The sequence below is a fragment of the Hyperoodon ampullatus genome (genome assembly GCF_949752795.1).
Source record: "Hyperoodon ampullatus genome assembly, chromosome: 13".
Lineage (NCBI taxonomy): Eukaryota > Metazoa > Chordata > Mammalia > Artiodactyla > Ziphiidae > Hyperoodon > Hyperoodon ampullatus.
This window is the reverse complement of record NC_136926.1, coordinates 59486901-59508617: the sequence shown is the minus strand read 5'-3', so window position 1 is coordinate 59508617 and position 21717 is coordinate 59486901. Positions and strand designations below refer to the sequence as shown.

The following is a 21717-nucleotide window of genomic DNA, read 5'->3' as shown; positions in this document are numbered from 1 at the left end:
GTAATAATTTTTTCTAGCTGTAGGGATCTATGGAATTTACATTTTAGAAGAAACAAATATATCTAAGTATTATCTTGGTTACTTTATGAGGAATAGGCTGTCGGCGGGCTTTTATTTGTTTTTGTCCTACGAAAGTTAGGAGGTTGCTTAGTTGGTGGAAACAAGTCAAGCCCAGTTGGGACTAAAGAGGTCTTGATGACTGGTTATATTTCCAAGTTAACTGAAATAACATTAAGGATCATTTAGAACAAGGTGAATTTAGGGAAGGTATGGAAGTTGCACAACCATGAAGACCGGATCCAACACAAATCAAAGCTTAGCGTGTACTTGAATCTCTCTTCTTTTTGTCTTCTGAACTTTCAAAACAGTAGTTATTTCAAAACAAGTTAATTATCACCTTGACAATTGTAATGTCCCTTATATTCCTAAATTCCACTGAAGCTTCTTTTACAAATGTCATCTCAATTGCCAAACCAAATTATGGATTTTTACTGGCTTCTCAAATTGACTGCTGACCTGACCACCATGACACTATGTAGCCTGGTTCTCTATAAACCTCTTTGATGATTGTCTCACTCATAGGCTCACTCATAGTCTCACCTATATTTTAATAAAATAATAAACATAAAACACTAAGTTGTGGTATTCTCCATGGTTCTGCTATTGCCAACAGCTTCTCTCACTATACAGTTTCCCAGAGAAGCCATATAGTCTATGGAGTCAGATTTCCTGAGCTTCTTTCTGAGATCCAACCCTACCTAGCTTTGAGACCTTGGGACAGTTCCTCTCTTGACAGCAATTCTCACTTTACTGGTCTATAAAATGGGGATTTTACTAGTATTTACTCTATATATTTGTTGAGTCTTAAATGAGATAATTCATTTAAAGGACTTTGGAAAGAGCCTAGCCTCCTGTAATTGCTTAATAACTTGCACCTATCTTAAACATCCTCAGATTGTTCAACTATTAAATTTTTGAATCTTAAAACTATATTTCTAAGCCATAGCTTCTGCCCAAGTTTCAGATTTGTATATTCATCTGTCAATAGAGTCATGTATTGGGTAGCCCACAGGCCCTATACTCCCAATATGTCAAAATTAACTCATCATTTTCTCTTCAAGTTTTTTTTATCTCATTATAATCTCATTCTCAATTGATAGATATGTCTAAGCCAGAAAACTTATTTATCCTTGACTTCCTCCTTTCAGTCATGCTCCATGTGTAGTCAGTATTCTACCGATTTTACCTCCTAAATGTAATTTTTTTCATTCTGTTTTCTATTATCACCTGTGTTCTAGCCCAGGGACTCATCACTTGAGATAATATTAGAATAATCTTCATCTACTATCCTATTCCTCTTCTTAGAGTTATCTTACTAAAATATCAAGTCAACTCTGTCACCCCTCATTTCTCATTCCCTAAGAGCTCTCCATGGCCCAAAGATGAAGCCAGTGTCTTAACAACAGCAATTTACTACAACCACAGGGATTAGCTGCTGTTTACACTCCCAGTTTAATTCCCTAATATCTGCTGCTTCAAACTTTTCACTTTAGCAACATCAAAGGAATGTTTATTCATGCTGTTTTTTTATTCTTCAAGGGCCCCACCCCTGCCCCTACAAACACACACACATACACACACTTACTCTCAAACTTAAACACAATTTCAATGTACTGTTTAAAACTTAGTTTAGTCATTCAGTATTCTCTGGCCTCCATGCAGGGTTAAATGCCACTTCTCTGTCAATCTCTCTACCATTGTATATTCATATTTTATTATTTTTATAAGTCAAGGACATTTTCCTCACCTAAATCATGAGCTTCTTTATGGCAGAACTATGTATTCATCTTTTTTTTTCTCTGACACTTAGTACCTAGGTGGAATCTAGGGGATTAGTTAAATATTAGTTGATAGAATAATCTAAGGAACAGGAAAGTTCTCCAGTATCTCTTAAGATGAAATTCTCTAGAATAATTCTTTTAAAGTGACAATTTAATTGTACTTTTAAAATTTAGTGGCTCTACATTGGTTATAAGACAGTAGGTCTTAAATTGGGGATTACAGATCCTTGCTATCAGGAAATGAAATTTCTCTATGGATTTTCTTCTTAATTATACAAATTCATTTAAATAACAATTAATAAATCAATATAAGCATATTCTGGATCATTCTGGATAGCCACTTTGTAATCCAGACTTGCCACTTTGTTTTAGTTCATATGCTTACACTTGTATTCCAATGGTGATACTTCAAGTGTTCACTTAGAGAGTTCCCACTCAGATTTTAATTCAGCAGGAATCAATGTCTGTGAAACCATTGGAATATTTTTTGGAGATACACAAGGTCTTAAATTTGAGAAATAATGCTATAAGTTAAAATCCATTGTCTTACAATTAAAGCACTCTATTGATCTGAATATAATTTTGTAGCCTGAACATAAATACTACCCACTAAACATACCTTAACCATGTCTTTTTTTTTTACTTCAACACCATGCTTTCAATTAAGTCATTATCTATATATCTAACTACATCTACATGTACATCTACATCCATGCCATCTAAACTGTACTCCACCTGCCGTTTCTGCCTTTATGTATTCTATTTATTGTTCATTGTCTCACTCACATGCTATGTTGTCTATAAAACCTTCCTTAATTGTTGTAAGTTAAAGTTAACTAGTTCTATCCTCTTTCCCCCTCTTTTCTTACTTTCCACACAATTTGTAATAGCATGTAAATGTACCTGTCTAGTATCTTTCTTTTTTTAAGCCAAAGTTTGAGGTGGGTGGGAATACAAATATTATTTATTCAAGTGAATAAAGAAGATAAACCACTTTGATTACTCTTAAACTACCTGTATATGTACAAATGGTTGAAGACATTTTCTCAGCATCCCAGAAAGTTGTATTGACTAGCATTAACTCAAGGAAGGCAGAGAGAAATTAAAACAAAACAGAAAAACATTCATCTACATTGAAATAAGTTGTCATTCCATGACTTATTTTAAATGCTTAGAAAAGATGAAAGTGGGACAAGATGGAGTTTCTGATGATAAAATTCACTAAAATCTAATACTTCTTAATAAAATAAATATATTTGAATTTTTATTGTGATGATTATAGAAAATAACAATTCTGATTAAATTGTAGTAAGAGTGACATGTGGTCAATTACCTCACTGAGCATTAGAATCTGATGCTCTGATTTTGAATTTTTTAAAGGGTCCTTGTGAGACCATTGGTCTTTTAGAAGTTTATTGTGAAAAGCATTTTTGTGTTAGAACACATCATATAAACCCAGAAGAATAATTGCCCCAGAAATCATATTGTTCTAGTGTTCTTTAAAAGTTTTATGGAGATCTGTCTGTAATCTAATGATTCCAAGTACTATTTTCCATCTGAAATTGTGTCTCTTTATTTAATTCCCGTGTTATGCTAAGTGAAATGTGTATTGCTTGGTAATAGGATGTAAAGAGAGATTCATCACCTCCAAGATAGTCATTACTTAGAAATATTGCAGTCAGGGGAATAAGCTATTCACCAATAATAAATGCATTTAACACTCTTCTGTAAAGGTCATGCGTTACTCTAACTTGGAACCAATGCTTAATAAATGTTTTTTATGTGTTCATTATATATTCTGGTATATGACTTTATGGTGAGTTGAGATTTCTGGAGTTAGGAAGATGCCAGAATTACCTTTGCCTTAATCTACATTTCTTCAACAAAATTTAGGATTGGATCCCACTCATTTCTGTTCTGAAATTTTGAACCACCTTATGAGGGTATCCATCCAATAATTTAACAGGTTTTTTTGATTGAATGTTAAGGAAGTCATGAAATCTTATGTCTGCTTCCAGTGTTGCCACTGCTTAGCTTGTACATCCTTAAGAAAATCCTTTAGCCTCTCTGGACACAAATTATTTCATCTGTAAAACATGCAGTTGAACTTTTAAGGTGCTTTTCATTTTAAGATATTGGAATTCTGTACTGAGGATGTGGCACCTGGGTGAGGTCTCAGTCCTCCCTTGTGATTTTCACCAATTCAAATCCCAGATTTTGTGGGCCCCTGATAGACATTTCCATCATCATTCCCATGGCTCATTTTTCATTTTTAATATAACTCACCTGGTAGTCTGTTTAGTAACAAAATTAAAGAATTCTCTAATTTTTTTGATTTTGCAAAAGTGTTCATTATTTGTTAATGTTCTAAATTGTCATTTAAGAATTGTATTATTTTCATTTTAATACTTCCATAAAATCTATACCCTAAACAAAGGAAAATAACTTATGAGTAAAAATTGAACTTTAAAAGGTTTGGATTAGATACCTGATTGGAACATAAAAACTCTCCAACAAAGTTTAAAATCAATTTCAAAAATGAAGTAAATGACTTTTATCAAATGTGTCAATGGCTTAGGGTTGCCAATGTCCCTAAGTTATTCTTTACCCAAATGGAAAGGTCTTGGGTGGGTCTTGAGTTTTATCTCCCTGCATATAAACCAGAGGTTGGCTACTTCTTGAACTCTGAAGGTCACCAATGGAACCAAGCAAGTGAGTCAATATTGGTCAACAGTCTTATCAGATTGAAAGCATAGACACTGTGCTCTTGACGCCTGGCTGGGAGTAAAAGTTCCAGACACACATTCGGTGACTCTTATTTTAAATCACCCTTTCCCCCGATAGATGGTATAATATAATGATGCCATAATCACATTTATAAAATATATCTTTTTTACTCAAATCTACTAATATTTACTGAAAACATTTTAAAAGAAAGGCATGATTCCAGCCATAATAGATTAGATCTTTATGGCTTGACTTGAATCTGCTCTTTTGTGATTTAATCTTCCTGCTCTTGTTTTTACTCTTAAATATGTAACTGTTGCCAGAGCCATCTCGAATATGTCCCCAGCCCTTTCCTTTTAAAAATAATCACAGATTTCTAATTCTTTCTCAAGAATGTCCATTATCTTGACTGCCACTCACTAAGTTATCTGCATCATATTTGACTTAGGATGCCTTGTCTAATCAGTGCTTTCTATGCCACTCTGTTCTCTATTTGCATGACAGAATTTTTTTTCCTTTTTATGCACCCACTTGATACTGCATCACTAACCCATATTTAAGCATGTAGTTATTCCATTCTTTTATAAGATGATTATTTATCCAAAGTGTATTAACTTTTTACACTACTGTTCTAGAATAAGTAGGCTGTTGAAGAGGATATTTAAACTAATGATCCTGGTGCTGTGGATCTCATAAATTTATTGATTTTCATGGGGAGAAAGGGTGGCTTATCAAAGTCTCTTGGGGCAATATGCAATTTTAAAATGCATATTCAATATTATAATGCAATATTTATTTTGAATAGAATGTTAAGAATCATGATTCTCATAAACTCCAAAAACTAAGGCTTCTGCCACTAAAATTGTAGACTATACTCTAAGATATATAGAGATATATAAAACATAATGAGAAGAAAGGAATGTGATATTTTTATTCATAACTGGGATATAGCTGACCATATTAAAGAATGCACTCTTCTGTGTTCTGAAACACAATATATGTAGTTACTCATAACTTTCTTTTTTTATTAACCTGTAGTTGATTTACAGTATTATCTCAGGTATACAGCATAATGATTCAATATTTTTATAGATAATACTCCATTTAAAATTATTTTAAAAAGATGGTTACATTTTCCTATGCTGTACAATATGTCCTAGTTGCTTATCTATTTTATACATACTAGTTTGTATCTCTTAATCCCATACCACTATCTTGCCCCTCCCTTCTTCCCTCTCCTCACTAGTAATCAGCAGTTTGTTTTCCATATCCATGAGGTTGTTTTTGTTTCATTATATACATTTGTGTGTTTTATTTGTTGGATTCCACATATAAGTGATAACATACAGTATTTGTCTATTTATTTCACTAAGCATAGTACTCTCTAGGTCCACCATGTTGTTGTAAATGGCTGGGTTTTATTCTTTTTTATGGCTGAGAAATATTACAGTCATATACAGAAATAGTCCACATATATACGTATATATCTCACATCTTCTTTATCTGTTCATCTGTTGATGGACACTTGGGTTGCTTCCATATCTTGGCTATTGTAAGTAATGCTGCTATGAATATGGGGGTCCATGTATCTTTTCAAATTGGTGTTTATATATATATACACACACACACACACACACACACACACAGGGATGAAATTGCTAGATCATATAGTAGTTCTATTTTTAGATTTTTGATGAACCTCCATACTGTTTCCCATAGTGGTTTTACCAGTTTACATTCCCACCAACAGTGTACAAGTGGTTCCCTTTTATCCTCATTCTCACCAACGTTTGCTATTTGTAGACTTTTTGATGATAACCATTCTGACAGGTGTAAGGTGATATCTCGTTTTGGTTTGGGTTTGCATTTCTCTATTAATTAGCAATACTGAGCATCTGTTACTGAATCAGGTCTGACTGCTCAGCACCTGAAAATCAATACATGAGAGAGAGGAATGTTGGTAGAAAAGAAAGTTGCTTTAAATAAGAATGTCAGCAATCTGCAGAGGTATTGTACTCAGTGTACCCCCAAAAAGATCTCTCAAGATTCTGCTTGGCCATGAAAGTTTTTAATGGGAAAAAGGGAAGTCATCTTAGTTAATCATTGAGATGGGGGTCAGAGTCATCGCCATCCCCTACTGTGTGCAGGCTTCTTGACTTTTTGTGATTCTTCTTTAGATAATATTTTGTTTACACAGTTTGTTCACAGGAGTACTGAAGGGGAAGCTAGGGAATAGATCTGGTCATCTGTTAATTGCTTATTCTTTATTTCTACTTCTTTGATTTATGGAAAGAACCAACAGCTTAGGCAAGGTATTCCATGATGAAAATATTTAAATGTTGTGCTAGGGCCAGAGATGAGTAGAGCACGGGGACACCTGATTTAAAAGTTAGTTAAAATGTAGCTTTGCTTAAATTGGCAAGAAAGGGGATTTCCTGCTGAGGGTGGTTTTCCGGCAAAAACTGCATACAATAGTGGTTATGTTGTATGAATTCTGACTCTTCCACATACTACCTTTGTGATCCTGGATAATTTACTTAAAGTTTCTGAAACTCACTATCAACGTCTTTATAACAGGAATAATCATACCCATCATATATTTGGATAAATGAGATGATGCTTATGAAACCCTTGCAAGAGTTGTTTGCACATTGTATATATATATATATATATATGTTCAGTAAATACTAGCAATTACTCTTATTATCTTAAGAAAATTTCATATCTCTCATTGAAAAGATATAGAGGCAACTTTATACCCAAACATTCTTTAAGCCTACAGCCTCTGTAGAAGTTTTCCCTTGATGTGAGTCCAGTAGGGATGGGCAGCCATGATGAACATGGGGGCAAGTTGCTTCTGAAGAGCAAGAAGTAGGGAACAGTATTAGTCATGGGCTCAAGGTTGCAATGTATTGAAAAATAAAACATCTTTTATAAACTGATTTTCAATGACAGTGCTATTCTTGTACATGTGACTCACATACACAAACACTGACACATCAAACCTTCTTAAAGTAATTGAGCAGTACATCTCAAATTTCAACGTGCATATAAATCACCCAGGGATGTTGTTAAATGAGATTCTAATGTAGTAGGTCTGTAGTGCAGCCATAGTGTCTGCATTTCTAACAAAATCCCCAGTGGCATCAAAGTTGGACCATTCTTTCAGCAGTCAGGTAATGTAGAATCTTTATTTCTTAGTCTGATAATTCACAGCTAGGCCTATCATTTTGGTAATTTTTGTGTCACTGTACATCCAAGTAATTAGTTTAATCTAAAATATATACATAAGAAAGAATGTCTTAACATAACCATCAACAAAGTTACAACCATGTTTGTTATTCTAAACCATCAAGCATGGCAGCAAAGTGTTTGACTCTGAAACCACTACCCACTTCTTTTTCTTTTTTTATCATTTTAATTACCACTGTAATTTAGGTATAATAAACTGACCAGATCCTTTGCTAAAAATAAAATATTCCTGATACAGTTCCAATTAGCTTTGTTTGTAAGTTGCATGTTGCCTCTTCTCATATAGCTCCAGAAAGTCCAATATTGAATTTTGTGTTGCCCAGGCAGGACACATTGCAATCCTCCTAAGGACATTTGGCTTGAGCTAATTCTAATTTTTGGGCCAAATCCACTTGCTGCATCTGGTTCTGCTTTAGCTGATATACAAAAAAGGAATTGTGAATCCTTTGGATGTTAGCTTCATCACTAGAGAATATATCAACATCTGCTCCTCCATGATTGTTTGATGTTCTTTGATGGAGCATGGAAAACTGAAGAATGCAATCACCAAATCTTAAACCTAAACTAAAAGTCTTCTGCTTTTCATGCTAACTAAATATTGAATGTCAGTTTAATGCACACACATGATGGATTCAAAATGATCCATGCTTATTACTCCCAATTCTTTTACATTATTGAGAATGTGTTGAAACATGAGATTCATAAATGCCCAACTTTTTCAGTGCAAGGTAAAAATCAAGAAAGTATGTGGTGCCATCTGGAAAGAAAATCCTGGAGATGAGGTTGACAGGTTTATGGCACCAGACTTGTCTTATTTTCAGTAACTCATTTTACATTTAGTGCTTCACATTGGAAAGCCAAGGGCTTCAGCCTTCTATGATTTAACTCAAACAATAAGTAAGTTTGTGGTATCAAAATGGGTAGAAAGTAGGTCTGCTGATTAGAACAGTAGTTTAGGGGACAAGAGGAGGCAAACAAATCTGGATACAACAAATATAAACAAGTATTTAATTCTGTTAGCAATACTCTCTGCCTTAACTAATAGATAACACAACGTACAATATTCAAAAATAGTCTCCACTGGTATCCCACATTAACACAACCACCTGGGATGATTAGAAGTGCTTATTTAGCCTTCATCATAAGAATAAGAATAATTTTTTTTTCAGAAGTCAGACCATGGAAAAGCAAAACTACATGAATACAATCAAATAAAAGTTTGTTTTGGACATCTGAAGTATCAGAAGGCAGGAATAATGAAATAAGGAGTTTGCTTTGTTTGCTGAAGATATTTCAAATGTTATAAGAGCTTTGTTCATTCAAAAGCTATTGTCCTGGTCATTACTCCTGGCAAGGCCTAGGGGACCCATGAATGCTATGGTTCTTACTGATGCCTTGAGCAATTCAGATGTGTTCAGTGACTAGAATCCATCCTGAGTCTCTATATTATTTGACTTTCCAAGCCTAGGGTTTCAAAAATCCAAATTCTTTACTATCATCATGATTTATTTCTTCAATATCTTTGAAATGTAGTAAAATGGCTGTCATGTGCCAACTTCTTTTTTCATAAGTGCCACCAATTACACTGTCCCCTATTGGTTATTTCTCAACTTAATATATGATGGGGGATAGAGTTTCCTTTAGACCATGGCTCCCATAAGTACATATTTCCCGAGGAGAAAACAGTTCTGGGAAACTTTCCAATAATATTTTACAATAAATGTTTATTAACTTTGATGACAGTGTCTGCAGTCTTGGGAGGAATATTACTTTTGCTGGTTTTCAGATTGAGTGTATCATGGTATTGATGAGTTTTACAGTGATAGCTTAGATTTACAGATGGCTTGAGTCATCCTTTAGTACCCTGAACTTTGTCTCTACCAATAACTTCTAAAAGTGTAAACAGTATCTGTATCACAAAATATATCATTGTGCAAGAAACGTCTGGACAGCTTAGACTTACGTATGTGTAATAATAAACCAGTTCTTGATTGTCAACTATGAGCAGATACAAGCATGTTATTTAAATGTCTTCATTTAATTCTCACTTTGCAAACAGGACTAGATTTTGTCTATATGTAAATATTCACCTCCATGCTCTAGGTCACCCACACACACCAAGGCAGCCAATAAAATTCAGAGAAAAATGAGGACTAAGTACAGAATTCACCTTCATTGCATCCTAATTTTTAACTTGCTATTGCAAACCCATAACCTTAGAGACCTGTTTGCCAACACATACAGTATCTGCCTGCCCTTGGTTCATTTATCTTACTTCTCTGCACTCAGATTCTTGCTTAGTAAATCCAGTTTGCCTGTGTACTTTTATGTTCCTTAGAATCCAATTTTTTTCCTCCTAGACCAAAACATGTGCAGAAACCTTATAGTCAGTCCTACAGTACTGCCCCTGGTATTAGAGAATGTCAATTATTCAGTGTGAAACCTGTGGACTTTGTGCTATATTTTAAATTACATCCTTTATACAAACACAACAAAGAAATATTTTGCCTTTGTCTTTAAGTAGTTACAAAAGAAACTACAAAAAATTGTAGTCTGCGTTCTTTCAGTTGTTGATAACAATTAATCTTTTTTATTTAATCATTTTTTATTATTTTCTGGAGAACCTGAAGATAATCAAGTTCTTCTCACTTAGAGGTAGATACACTTGACATTGAGAGACCTAACTCATTTGCTTCTAATTCGTCCTCTAATACTGATTTGTCAAGAACCCACAACCATAATTTCCATCTTGGTGTCCTACTGCCATTTCATCACTTTATTCCTCACCAGGTATTCATCAAATACTCTTGGAGAACATGGTCTTAGATGGGACTTTTTTGTAGATCAGAAGGAATTATACTGAGTGCAGAGTTTTTCTTCATAAAAAGAAAATAGCTATTTTTTTCTATTTTTTGAGGTGGCTATTCATATACACAATTAAGAAACAATTTATCAGGCTGTCTTTCTCTCTTGAACATGGCATTATTATATTTCAGAAGGCATAGCAAAAGTACCATCAGAATCAGCTGAAGAACTCTTTAAAATAATGATATATCAACCCCTGGCTGATTCCACATATTTTGAGGGGTACGTATGAACTGCTGCTTGTAACAACAGCCAAGGTGAATCCAATGCAAAGCTAGATTTGACAGCCCAAGTTTAAATGGAAAATGTCAGCAGGTTTAAACCACAAATATGAACCATGGGGGCATCTCAACAGATTCAAGATCTTCTTTGTTTTTCAGGTTCAGAAATGAACTTTCATGAGTGCACCATGGGAATAATAAGTCCTGAGAATACTTTACCCTGATCAACTTTTTATTTGTAAAGAAAATAATAATTTAAACAGCAGCAGGAAAAGCAAAAAATAACACACAAGGGAATGCCCATAATGTTATCAACTGATTTCTCAGCAGAAAATCTACAGGCCAGAAGTGAGTGGCACATATACTTACATTGGTGAAAGGGAAGAACGTACAACCAAGAATAGTGTACTCACCAGGGCTTTCATTCAGATTTGATGGAGAAATCAAAAGCTTTACAGACAAGCAAAAGCTAAGAGAATTCAGCATCACCAAACTGGCTTCAAATCAAATGCTAAAGAAACTTCTCTATGTGGCGGGGAAAAAAAGAGGCCACAACTAGCAAAAAGAAAAGTACAAATGAAAAAGTTCACAGACAAAGGCAAATATATAGTAAAAGTAAGAAATCACCCACACACAAATATGAAAGCAAACCCAGCAACTGTGAGAAGAGGAGAATACAAATGCAGGAAGTGGAACTTAAGAGAGCAGCAGCTTAAAGCCACCTTGTATATATACAGACTGCTATATCAAAACTTCATGGGAAATGCAAACCATAAAGCTACAATAGATACACACACACAAACACACTCACACACAAAACAACCAAACACAACACTAAAGATGGTCATTAAAACACAAGAGAACAGAAGAAAAGAAGGAAAGAAAAAGACCTACAAAAACAAACCCCAAACAATTAAGAAAATGGCAATAGGAACATACATATTGAAAATTACCTTAAATGTAAATGGATTAAATATTCCAAGCAAAAGACAGATTGGCTGAATAGATATAAAAACAAGACCCACTTCAGACCTAGGAAATCATACAGACTGAAAGTGAGTGAATGAAGAAAGATATTCCATACAAATGGAAATCAAATAAAAGCTGGAGTAACAATACTCACTTCTGACAATACAGACTTTAAAATAAAGACTATTACAAGAGAAAAGGAAGGACACTACATAATGATCAAGGGATCAATCCAAGAAGAAGATATAACAATTGTAAATATATCTGCACCCACCATAGGAGCACCTCAATACATAAGGCAAATGCTAACAGCCATAAAAGGGGAAATCAAAAATAACAAAATAATAGTGGGGCATTTTAACACCCCACTTACAACAATGGACAGATCATCCAGACAGAAAATCAATAAGGAAACATAAGCCTTAAATGATGCATTAGACCAGATAGATTTAATTGATATTTATAGGACATTCCATCCAAAAGCAGCAGAATACTCTTTCTTCTCAAGTTCACATGGAACATAGTCCAGGATAGATCATATCTTGGGCCACAAAATATGCCTTGGTAAATGCAAAAAAAAAAAAAAAATGAAATTTTATCACGCATCTTTTCTGACCACAACACTATGAGATTAGAAATCAATTACAGGAAAAAAAGGACTGTGAAAAACACAAACACATAGAGGCTAAACAATATGTTACTAACAATATGGATCACTGAAGAAATCAGAGATAAAATAAAAAAAAAAATACATAGAGGCAAATGTCAATGAAAACACAATGATCCAAAACCTATGGGACATAGCAAAAGTAGTTCTAAGAGGGAAGTTTATGGCAATACAATCTTACCTCAGGAAACAAGAAAAACCTCAAGCAAACAACATAAACTTACACCTAAAGCAACTAGAGAAAGAACAAAACCTACAGATAGTATAAGGAAAGAAATCATAAAGACCAGAGCAGAAATAAATGAAATAGAGACAAAGAAAACAATAGCAAATATCAATGAAACTAAAATCTGGTTCATGAAAAAGTAAACAAAATTGATAAACATTTAGCCAGACTCATCAGGAAAAAGAAGGGAGAGGGCTCAAATCAATAAAATTAGAAATGAAAAAGGAAAAGTTACAATGGACATCACAAAAATACAAAGACATGGAAGAGACTACTATAAACAAATATATGACAATAAAATGGACAACCTAGAAGAAATGGACAAATTCTTATAAAGGTACAACCTTCCAAGACTGAACCAGAAAGAAACAGAAAATATGGAAAGACCAATCACAAGTAATGAAATTTAAACTGTGATATAAAAAACTCCAACAAACAAAAGTTCAGAACCAGATAGCTTCACAGGTGAATTCTATCAAACATTTAGAGAAGAGGAAACACTAATCCTTCTGAAACTTTTCCAAAAAATTGCAGAGGAAGGACCACTCCCAAGCTAATTCAATGAGGCTAACATCACCCTGATACCAAAACCAAAGACAACAAAAAAGAAAATTACAGGCCAATATCACTGATGAACATAAAAGCAAATATTCTCAACAAAATACTAGAAAACCGAATCCAACAATACATTGAAAGTATCATGCACCATGATCAAGTGGGATTTATCCCAGGGATAAAAGGATTCTTCAGTATATGCAAATCAATCAATGTGATTTGCCACATTAAAAAACTGAAGAGGGCTTCCCTGGTGGTGCAGTGGTTGAGAGTCTGCCTGCCGATGCACGGGACATGGGTTCATGCCCCAGTCCGGGAGGATCCCACATGCAGCTGGGCCCATGAGCCATGGCCTCTGAGCCTGCACGTCCAGAGCCTGTGCTCTGCAATGGGAGAGGCCACAGCAGTGAGAGGCCCATGTACCACAAAAAACAAAACAAAACAAAACAAAAAACCTGAATAATGAAAACCATATGATCATTGCAACAGATGCAGAAAAAGCTTTTGACAAAATTCAACACCATTTATGATAAAAAGCTCCCCAGAAAGTGGGCTTAGAAGGAGTATACCTCAACATAATAAAGGCCATATATGACAAACCTGTGGCTAACATCATACTCAAAAGTAAAACCTGAAAGCCCTTCCTTTAAGATCAAGAACAAGACAAGGATGTCCACTCTCTCCACTTTTATCAGCATTGTTTAGGAAGTCCTAACCATGACAGTCAGAGAAAAAAAAAAAAGAAAAAAGAAATAAAAGGAATCCAGATTGGAAAGTAGAAGTAAAAGTGTCACTCTTTGCAGATGACATGATACTATACATACAAAATTCTAAAGATGCTACCAGAAAACTACTAGAGCTCATCAATGAATTTGGTAAAGTTTCAGGATACAATATTAATATGTAGAAATGTCTTGCATTCCTATACACTAACAAAGAAAGATCAGAAAAGAAATTGAGGAAAGAATCCCATTTAGCATCACACCAAAAAAAAAAAAAAAATCTAAGAATGAACCTAAGGAAGCAAAAATCTGTACCCAGAAAACTGTAAGATACTGATGAAAGAAATCAAAGATGACACAAACAGTTGGAGAGATATACCATGTTCTTGGATTGGAAGAATCAGTACTGTCAAAATACCACCCAAAGGAATCTACAGATTCAATGCAATCCCTATCAAATTACCAATGGCATTTTTCTCAGAACTAGAACAAAAATTTTACAATTTGTATGAAGACACAAAATACCTGGAATAGCCAAAGCAATCTTTTTTTTTTTTTTCCAGGTTCCTTTTTAATTTATTTATTATTTCTTTCACCACATCAAAGTTTAGAAATATTATACAATCAAACTAGCTAATCTTTCCCAGTATTCTTTGTACACTACCAAGGAAAAATGGTACAACTGTAGCTGGAAGATGACAGTTACAAAACAGGGAAGTTACCTAAAAATAAGAAGTTGAGATGTGGGGAGATTAAAGGGGAGACTCTTTCTTCTAATGTAAATATAAATTATTCAACTCCCACTCTTAACGGCATGCCTTGGGTGAGTTAAGTGTGTTATCTGCAAGAAACTAGAGCAGGGAAATACTGCTAGGAAGCCCTGCCAAGCCCTGGGTGGTGGAGAGAGGCTGGGCTTTTTGCCTAATCCCTGGCTGCAGTTCCTGGGTAGGAGGGTCAACATGGAGAAAAGAATCCTTGAGGACTATAGGAGTAAGGATTGGGCAGAGGTGTCAGAAAGGTCTTCCCTTCTGGATTACTGCCTAGCAGACATGAAGCCCTCGCAGGGATAGACTGCCAAGAGCTTGGTACAAGTTGTGCACCACCTCACCAGACTTCAATCAACATTCATCAACTGCAAATCAGATTACATCTCTAAGTATAAAAATAGGATGCTACCTTGTGTCTTCATCATATTTATATACAACGATCAAAAACAGCACAGAAAAAAAACTCAGGGTTGCTTGTCTCACTGGCCTGCTAGCAACTGTGTTGGTACCTGGGGTCTCTCCAGGAGCACCTGGGGACAGGTTTCCAACTACTGCTTCCACAATGATCTCCATGTTCTCTGTGTCCTCTTCAGTTGCTGTGGTTTCTACCAGCAGGCAGCCTGGGTCAGCAGGCAAAGGTGGAGGGTTCCCAGAAGGACAGGGTCTCTGGACAGGTTCTAGGAGTCCACAGTTAGAGAGAGGTCGGGGGATCAGCAATAGCTCAGGGCACAGTCCATCCATCTCCCCAGTGCTGTTGACTGGCTGTGAGTCCAACACAGGGTCTGTCATCACTACCAACTTGTGTGCTATGTCCTCTTACATGCACGTGGCCTTGGACAGATACAGTCCCCTCACTTCTCGAGGCCTCAGCTTTTCTATCTGTAAAGTGGAGGCGATGACAGCGTCCACATCGTTGGGCCGGAGCGGGAATCACAAGTGCCAGCAAATGGGAAAGCCGTTTTGTAACCTGCAAGACTCCCAGCCCTGCACGGGTGGGAGCCTCATCTCTATGGTCGACCAGCAGCTGGAGCCGCCTCCTGTGACTCCTTTTGTGCGACCGCTAGCCAAAGCAATCTTGAGAAAGAAAAAGAGCTGGAGGAATCAGGCTCCCTAACTTCAGACTATACTACAAAGATACTCTCAACAAAACAGTATAGTGCTGGCACAAAAACAGAAATATACATCAATGAAACAGGATAGAAAGTCCAGAGATAAACTCATGTACCTATGGTCACCTAATCTATGGCAAAGGAGTCAAGAATATACAATGGAGAAACGACAGTATCTTCAATAGTGGTGTTGGGAAAATTGACAACTACATGTAAGAGAATGAGATTAGAACACTACCCAACACCATACACAAGAATAAACTCAAAATGGATTAAAGACCTAAATGTAAGGTCAGATACTATAAATCTCTTAGAGGTAAACAAAGGCAGAACACTCTCTGATATAAATGCAGCAATATCTTTTTTGTTCAACCTCCTAGAGTGGTAAAAATAAAATCAAAAATAAACAAATGGGACCTCATAAAACTTAAAAGCTTCTGCACAGCAAAGGAAACCATAAGCAAAATGAAAAGGTAGCCCTCAAAATGGGAGAAAATATTTTCAAATGAAGCAACTGACAAGGAATTAATTTCCAAAATATACAAACAGCACATGCAGCTCCATATTAAAAAAACAAACAGCCCAAGCAAAAAATGGGCAGAAGATCTAAATAGACATTTTTCCAAAGAAGACATACAGATGGCCAAGAAACACATGAAAAGCTGCTCAACATCACCAATTATTAGAGAAATGCAAAGCAAATCTACAGCAAGGTATCACCTGACACCGGGAAGAATGGCCATCATCAAAAAATCTACAAACAATAAATGTTAGACAAGGTGTGAAGGAAAGGGAACCCTCCTACACTCTTGTTGGGAATGTAAATTGTTATAGCCACTCTGGAGAACAGTATGGAGTTTCCTTAAAAAGCTAAAAATAAAGCTCCCACATGACCCAGCAATCCCACTCCTGGGCATATATCAGGAGAAAACCATAATTCAAAAAGATACATGCACCCCAATGTTCATGGCCACACTATTTACAATAGCCTGGACATAGAAGCAACCTAAATGTCCATCAACAGAGAAGTGGATAAAGAAGTTGTGGTACACATGTACCGTGGGATATTACTCAGCCATAAAAAAGAACAAAACAATGTCACATGCAGCAACACAGATGAACCTAGAGATAGTCATGTGAGTGAAGTAAGCTAGACAGAGAAAGACAAATATAGTATGATAACACTTATATGTGGAATCTAAAAAAAAAATGGTACAAATAAAATCATGTACAAAACAAATGGAATCACAGATGTAGAAAACAAATATATGGTTACAGGGGGGAAGAGGGGAGGGATAAATTGGGAGATTGTGATTGACACGTGCACAGAACTATATTTAAAATAGATAACTAACAGCACAGTGAACTCTACTCAATACTCTGTAATGACCTATATGTGCAAATAATCTAAAAAAATAATCAATAAATGAATATGTATAACTGACTCACTTTGCTGCACACCTGAAACTAAAACAATATTTTGCATCAACTGTACTTCAATAAAAATAAAATAAAATAAAAATATAAAAACCAGAAATACTAATTTACTGTGAAAGCTATTCTTTTTCCAATGACCAGAAACTTCTTTTCTGCTATGCCAAGAAACGTTTCTATTATCAAGATACAAGCAAACAGAATAAGAAAGCACACTGGTATATAGGAAAATAAAAATAGGAAAGCAGAACATGAAACAGTATAAGGAATTGGAGAAGGTTGTGGAAAATTTTAGAGTATTGTGTTTTTCTTTCTGATGATTAAAATACTCACTTTCCAGATAACATTTATATCTCCTTAGTCATTCCTGACTTATCCCTGTCATGTAATTGCTCTTCAATTAATTATCTTGATTCCATATAGACCATCTTTTTTTTTTTTTTTTTTTTTTTTTTTTTTTTTTTTTTTTTGCGGTACACGGGCCTCTCACTGCTGTGGCCTCTCCCATTGTGGAGCACAGGCTCTGGACGCACAGGCAAAGTGGCCATGGCTCACGGGCCCAGCCGCTCTGCGACATGTGGGATCTTCCCAGACCGGGGCAGGAACACATTCCCCTGCATCGGCAGGCGGACTCTCAACCACTGTGCCACCAGGGAAGCCCCACCTTTCTTTATTATATCCTTTTTATTTTTAACATGTTTATTTGACATAATTCAATTTAGTTTCTAGGAGTTATAGATTAATTCTCTTTCTGGGATATAGTAATCTTCTTAATCTTATTTGTAACAATTTATATATTGCCTCAGAGGGACACCTTTGGATCTCAACCTGGAATTCTCTGTTATCCGTTGGGTGATGTCATTATCCTGTCTACTTTCAGTTCTTCCACGTTTTTCAGAGGGGTATTTGAGAACTGACCTAACTGCACACTCTAGCCTTGTCATCCTTGCAATCACAGGCACATATTTAGGAGGAGACTGGCTAGAATTTGGAGGTGGGGACAAATAAAACTAACTTTCAAAAAAGAACTGACTCCACAACATTTTCTCTCCTGGTACAGATTGCAAATCATCAGAGAGTTCTCCATACCAATGCATGCTAGGTGCTATGCTGTGGGCACATTTAGATATGAGTGTCCTAAAGGGAGTAATGATAGAAAATAATGGAGCAGAGTCCAAAATACACTTGGATTGCAATATTATTGGAAAACATGAGTAAAGCAAGTTTTGGATTCTGAGGTAGATTATATTGAAGGCTTTTGCTATTAAATGGATATAATGTCCAATGATGAAATTTCCCCCACAAAGCTTATTTCTAAGTGGTGTCATAAAATATTCTTCCATTATTGAATAGGGTTTAAATCTAAAAGGATCTAATACTGTATTGATGTATCTGTCAATATTTAACAACGCTCTGTCTTTTTTCACTTCATCTTTCAAAATAACTAATATATTAAATAATAAAATGAATAAGTTTTTATGAAGCAAGTAACTATATGCAGAGTTAATTTTTGATGAGATAAAAATATATAATTCCTGCCCCCAGCTCTCCAGACAGCACAAATTGTTGCCAGAGATGCTTCAGGTCTTTGCTCAAAACAAACCTACCACCACCTTTAGCAGAAATTAACATAAATCTTTAATTTAAAGGATATAGAGATAAGAAAGGAAGCTACAAACAAACGAAAAACAAGTAGGACCAGCTCGGACAAAGATGACAAACAAATCTGACCTCCAACAGGCCCTGAGTCTCATTATACACTGCTTTTACTATATTAGCATAATAAATAACACACCTACCAATGGCCATTACAGGACATTAAGGACCAAAGAAGAATCAAAAAGGGGTGGTTTCCCACTCCCTTGAAAAACCTCTGTCCCTTCCAGATAGACTAATGCATATGTCTCCCCATCATTAGCCTCACTCTTCCTCCCTTTGTCTTTACTCTTTAAAATTAAATCCTTCTCATCTTCTGGGTGAGAATTTGTTCTGTGAACTTAGTTCCTGCTTCTCCATTCTTTAGCTATTGAATAAAGCTTGTGCTGTATTGATCTCAGCTTCAGTTTTATTTGGCTGCTTGAACCCAAATGGAAAAGTACCCTTCCCCACTGAAGCAAAAGACCTCGAGCAGCCTAGGGCCTGAGGAGGCTCTGTAGGCCTTAATTCGGAAACAAAATAATTAAGATAACAACAATCATTATTATCTAGTTACTACTATGCAAGTCATTGTGCTGTTTTCCTATTATCTCATTTAATCTTCTAATTAATCTTGTATCCATTTTATACATGATGAAACTGTTGCTGCTTAAAAGGGTTATAGTAGTTTCCCATAGGGGCATAATGATTAGCATATTAATTTAGAATGTAGGTTCAGACTTCCCAGGATTGAAGTTCAGTTGTGCCTCTAATTCTATGAACTTGCTTAGGTTACCCAAACTCCCTGTGCTTCAATTTCCTTATTTATAAAGTGACAATAATATTACCACCATGGCTTAGTGTTCTTGCTCACAATCTTACCTGTATTGAGGTTTGTAAAATCCTTAGTAGAGAATATAGAAAATGTTTGATAAATTTGTCCACATAGCTAGCAAGGAGCAGCATTGCAATTTAAACCCTAACACCCCAGTTTCAAAGCCCATGCCCACCTCATCCTGGCCATGGGTAAGATGAGCAAGAGGAAAAAACAGGCAGCTCTGAATTCAAATCCAGTTCCCCATTAAAACCTGAGGGAGTTCTAAGAAGTTATCTGAACCTCTCTGAGTCTCATTTAATCATATGCATATAATCTATCTAAAAGTACTATTGAGACATAAGAAAATATGCAATGTGACTGGAATTAGAGGGCAAGATAAAACTCTTTGTCTCTTGCTCACTCCTGGTCACTTCCCTCAACGTTTCTTTTATAGGTGACTTTGGAACACAGATATACACATATGAAGAAAGTGAGAGGGTGACAGAGAATAAGTGCTGAATATAATTAGGATCACTGAAAATTGGAAAGATCAGGAAAGTTCCCAGAAAAGAAGAAAAACTGAACTAAAGGTTGGTGAGTATAGAGAGAGAAGGAAACAAACAGACATGGCTGGCACCAAGTCACAGGTATAGGCTGGAAAGGGGATCAGTTGCTGGAGTTCACAATTTTATGTTCAAATTCAGTCTAACAAATTAGGAAGAATTTTTGAGCATCAAACTAGGGAGTTTGGGATTGATCCTATATGCAATGGAGATTAAAGTGTCTTCTATGGGGGATTATATAAATTCCATGAAAGATTCAGGAAGTTAGAGCTGGGAAATATCATCTGTTTTCAATCACATTTTTCATTATATAAATCATGACAGATATTATAATAGAAACAAGAAAGTCCAATTAATAAATAATTCCTATACATAGTTCTTTATTATTTACATAATCCTAATTAAATTTCTTAGAGCATCCATATTTTTGTAATGATTCTTTTTCACATATAACAACGGAATTATTTAACTTAAAAAATTATATATGTAATAAAAGTTAATGCAATAATTAAAAGTTGACATTGTGAGAGGGAAAGGGACTTGATTGTTATTTATTATCAATTGTTGAACAGAAAGACAATGGAAGTAACAAGAGAAAAAGCTTAAGATAAATTCAAAAGAGAAGTGTCATTGTCCAGGAAGTTACTGTCTGGCAATACTTGGCTTGTAAAACTTTGGTAGAGCCCTGGGTACTCTGTCTGTCTCTGTGTCAAACAACATATGAACAGTCTTGTGATAATCCAAAGAGCCACACAAAAAGAGAGGGAGTATAAAACAGAAGAAGCTCAAAGGAATCTCTAGCTTGATAAAGTAGAAATTTTATCTGGAAAAATGTGACTGAGGGGTATTCTAAAATAGGTTAAAGAATTAAAAGGTGAATATTTCTTTTGGCATTCTATTTTCTATATTTTGTGGGTTAATTATTAGATAACAAGACATATTCCTTCTGAGTTAGTGAGCTACTTCAAAGCAAGGGCAATGCAAATACTTAAATAATATTCAGTTTTTCAATTATTCAGATTTAGACTAATGGCTAGAATATAGTTAGCACTAAAAAAGTTTCTCTTAGTTAAGCAATTTTTGGGTAAATTTAGTTATAAAATTATTTGAAAAGATAATTGAGGGATCATCTCTTGATTTCTAGACCCATATGTCCAACGTTTTGATGGATGTCTCCCATTATAAATGCAAAGGAAACTTAAACTGAATCTATCCTATATGGAAATTTATCAGCTTTTCCAACCTGTTCCCATTCCTGTGTTCTCTCAGCAAAGAGCACCACCCCATCCACCCAGAAAAATAACTCTCTTCCAGATCTCATACATTTAATCAGTCTCTAATTTCTAC

At 35.3% G+C, this 21717-nt stretch overlaps 2 protein-coding genes across 2 annotated transcripts in view; one reads left to right on the top strand and one right to left on the bottom strand.

Moving 5' to 3' along the window:
* Positions 1-21717, top strand: part of RIT2 (Ras like without CAAX 2) — a gene marked incomplete at both ends in the record, with an annotated part of 543330 nt that overhangs the window by 99398 nt on the left and 422215 nt on the right.
* LOC307061894 (zinc finger protein 142-like) lies at positions 15218-15601 on the bottom strand (the record flags this gene model as incomplete). The annotated part of the gene is made up of 1 exon (XM_079717265.1): positions 15218-15601. The coding sequence occupies one exon, from the start codon at positions 15599-15601 to the stop codon at positions 15218-15220; it is 384 nt and encodes a 127-aa protein (XP_079573391.1).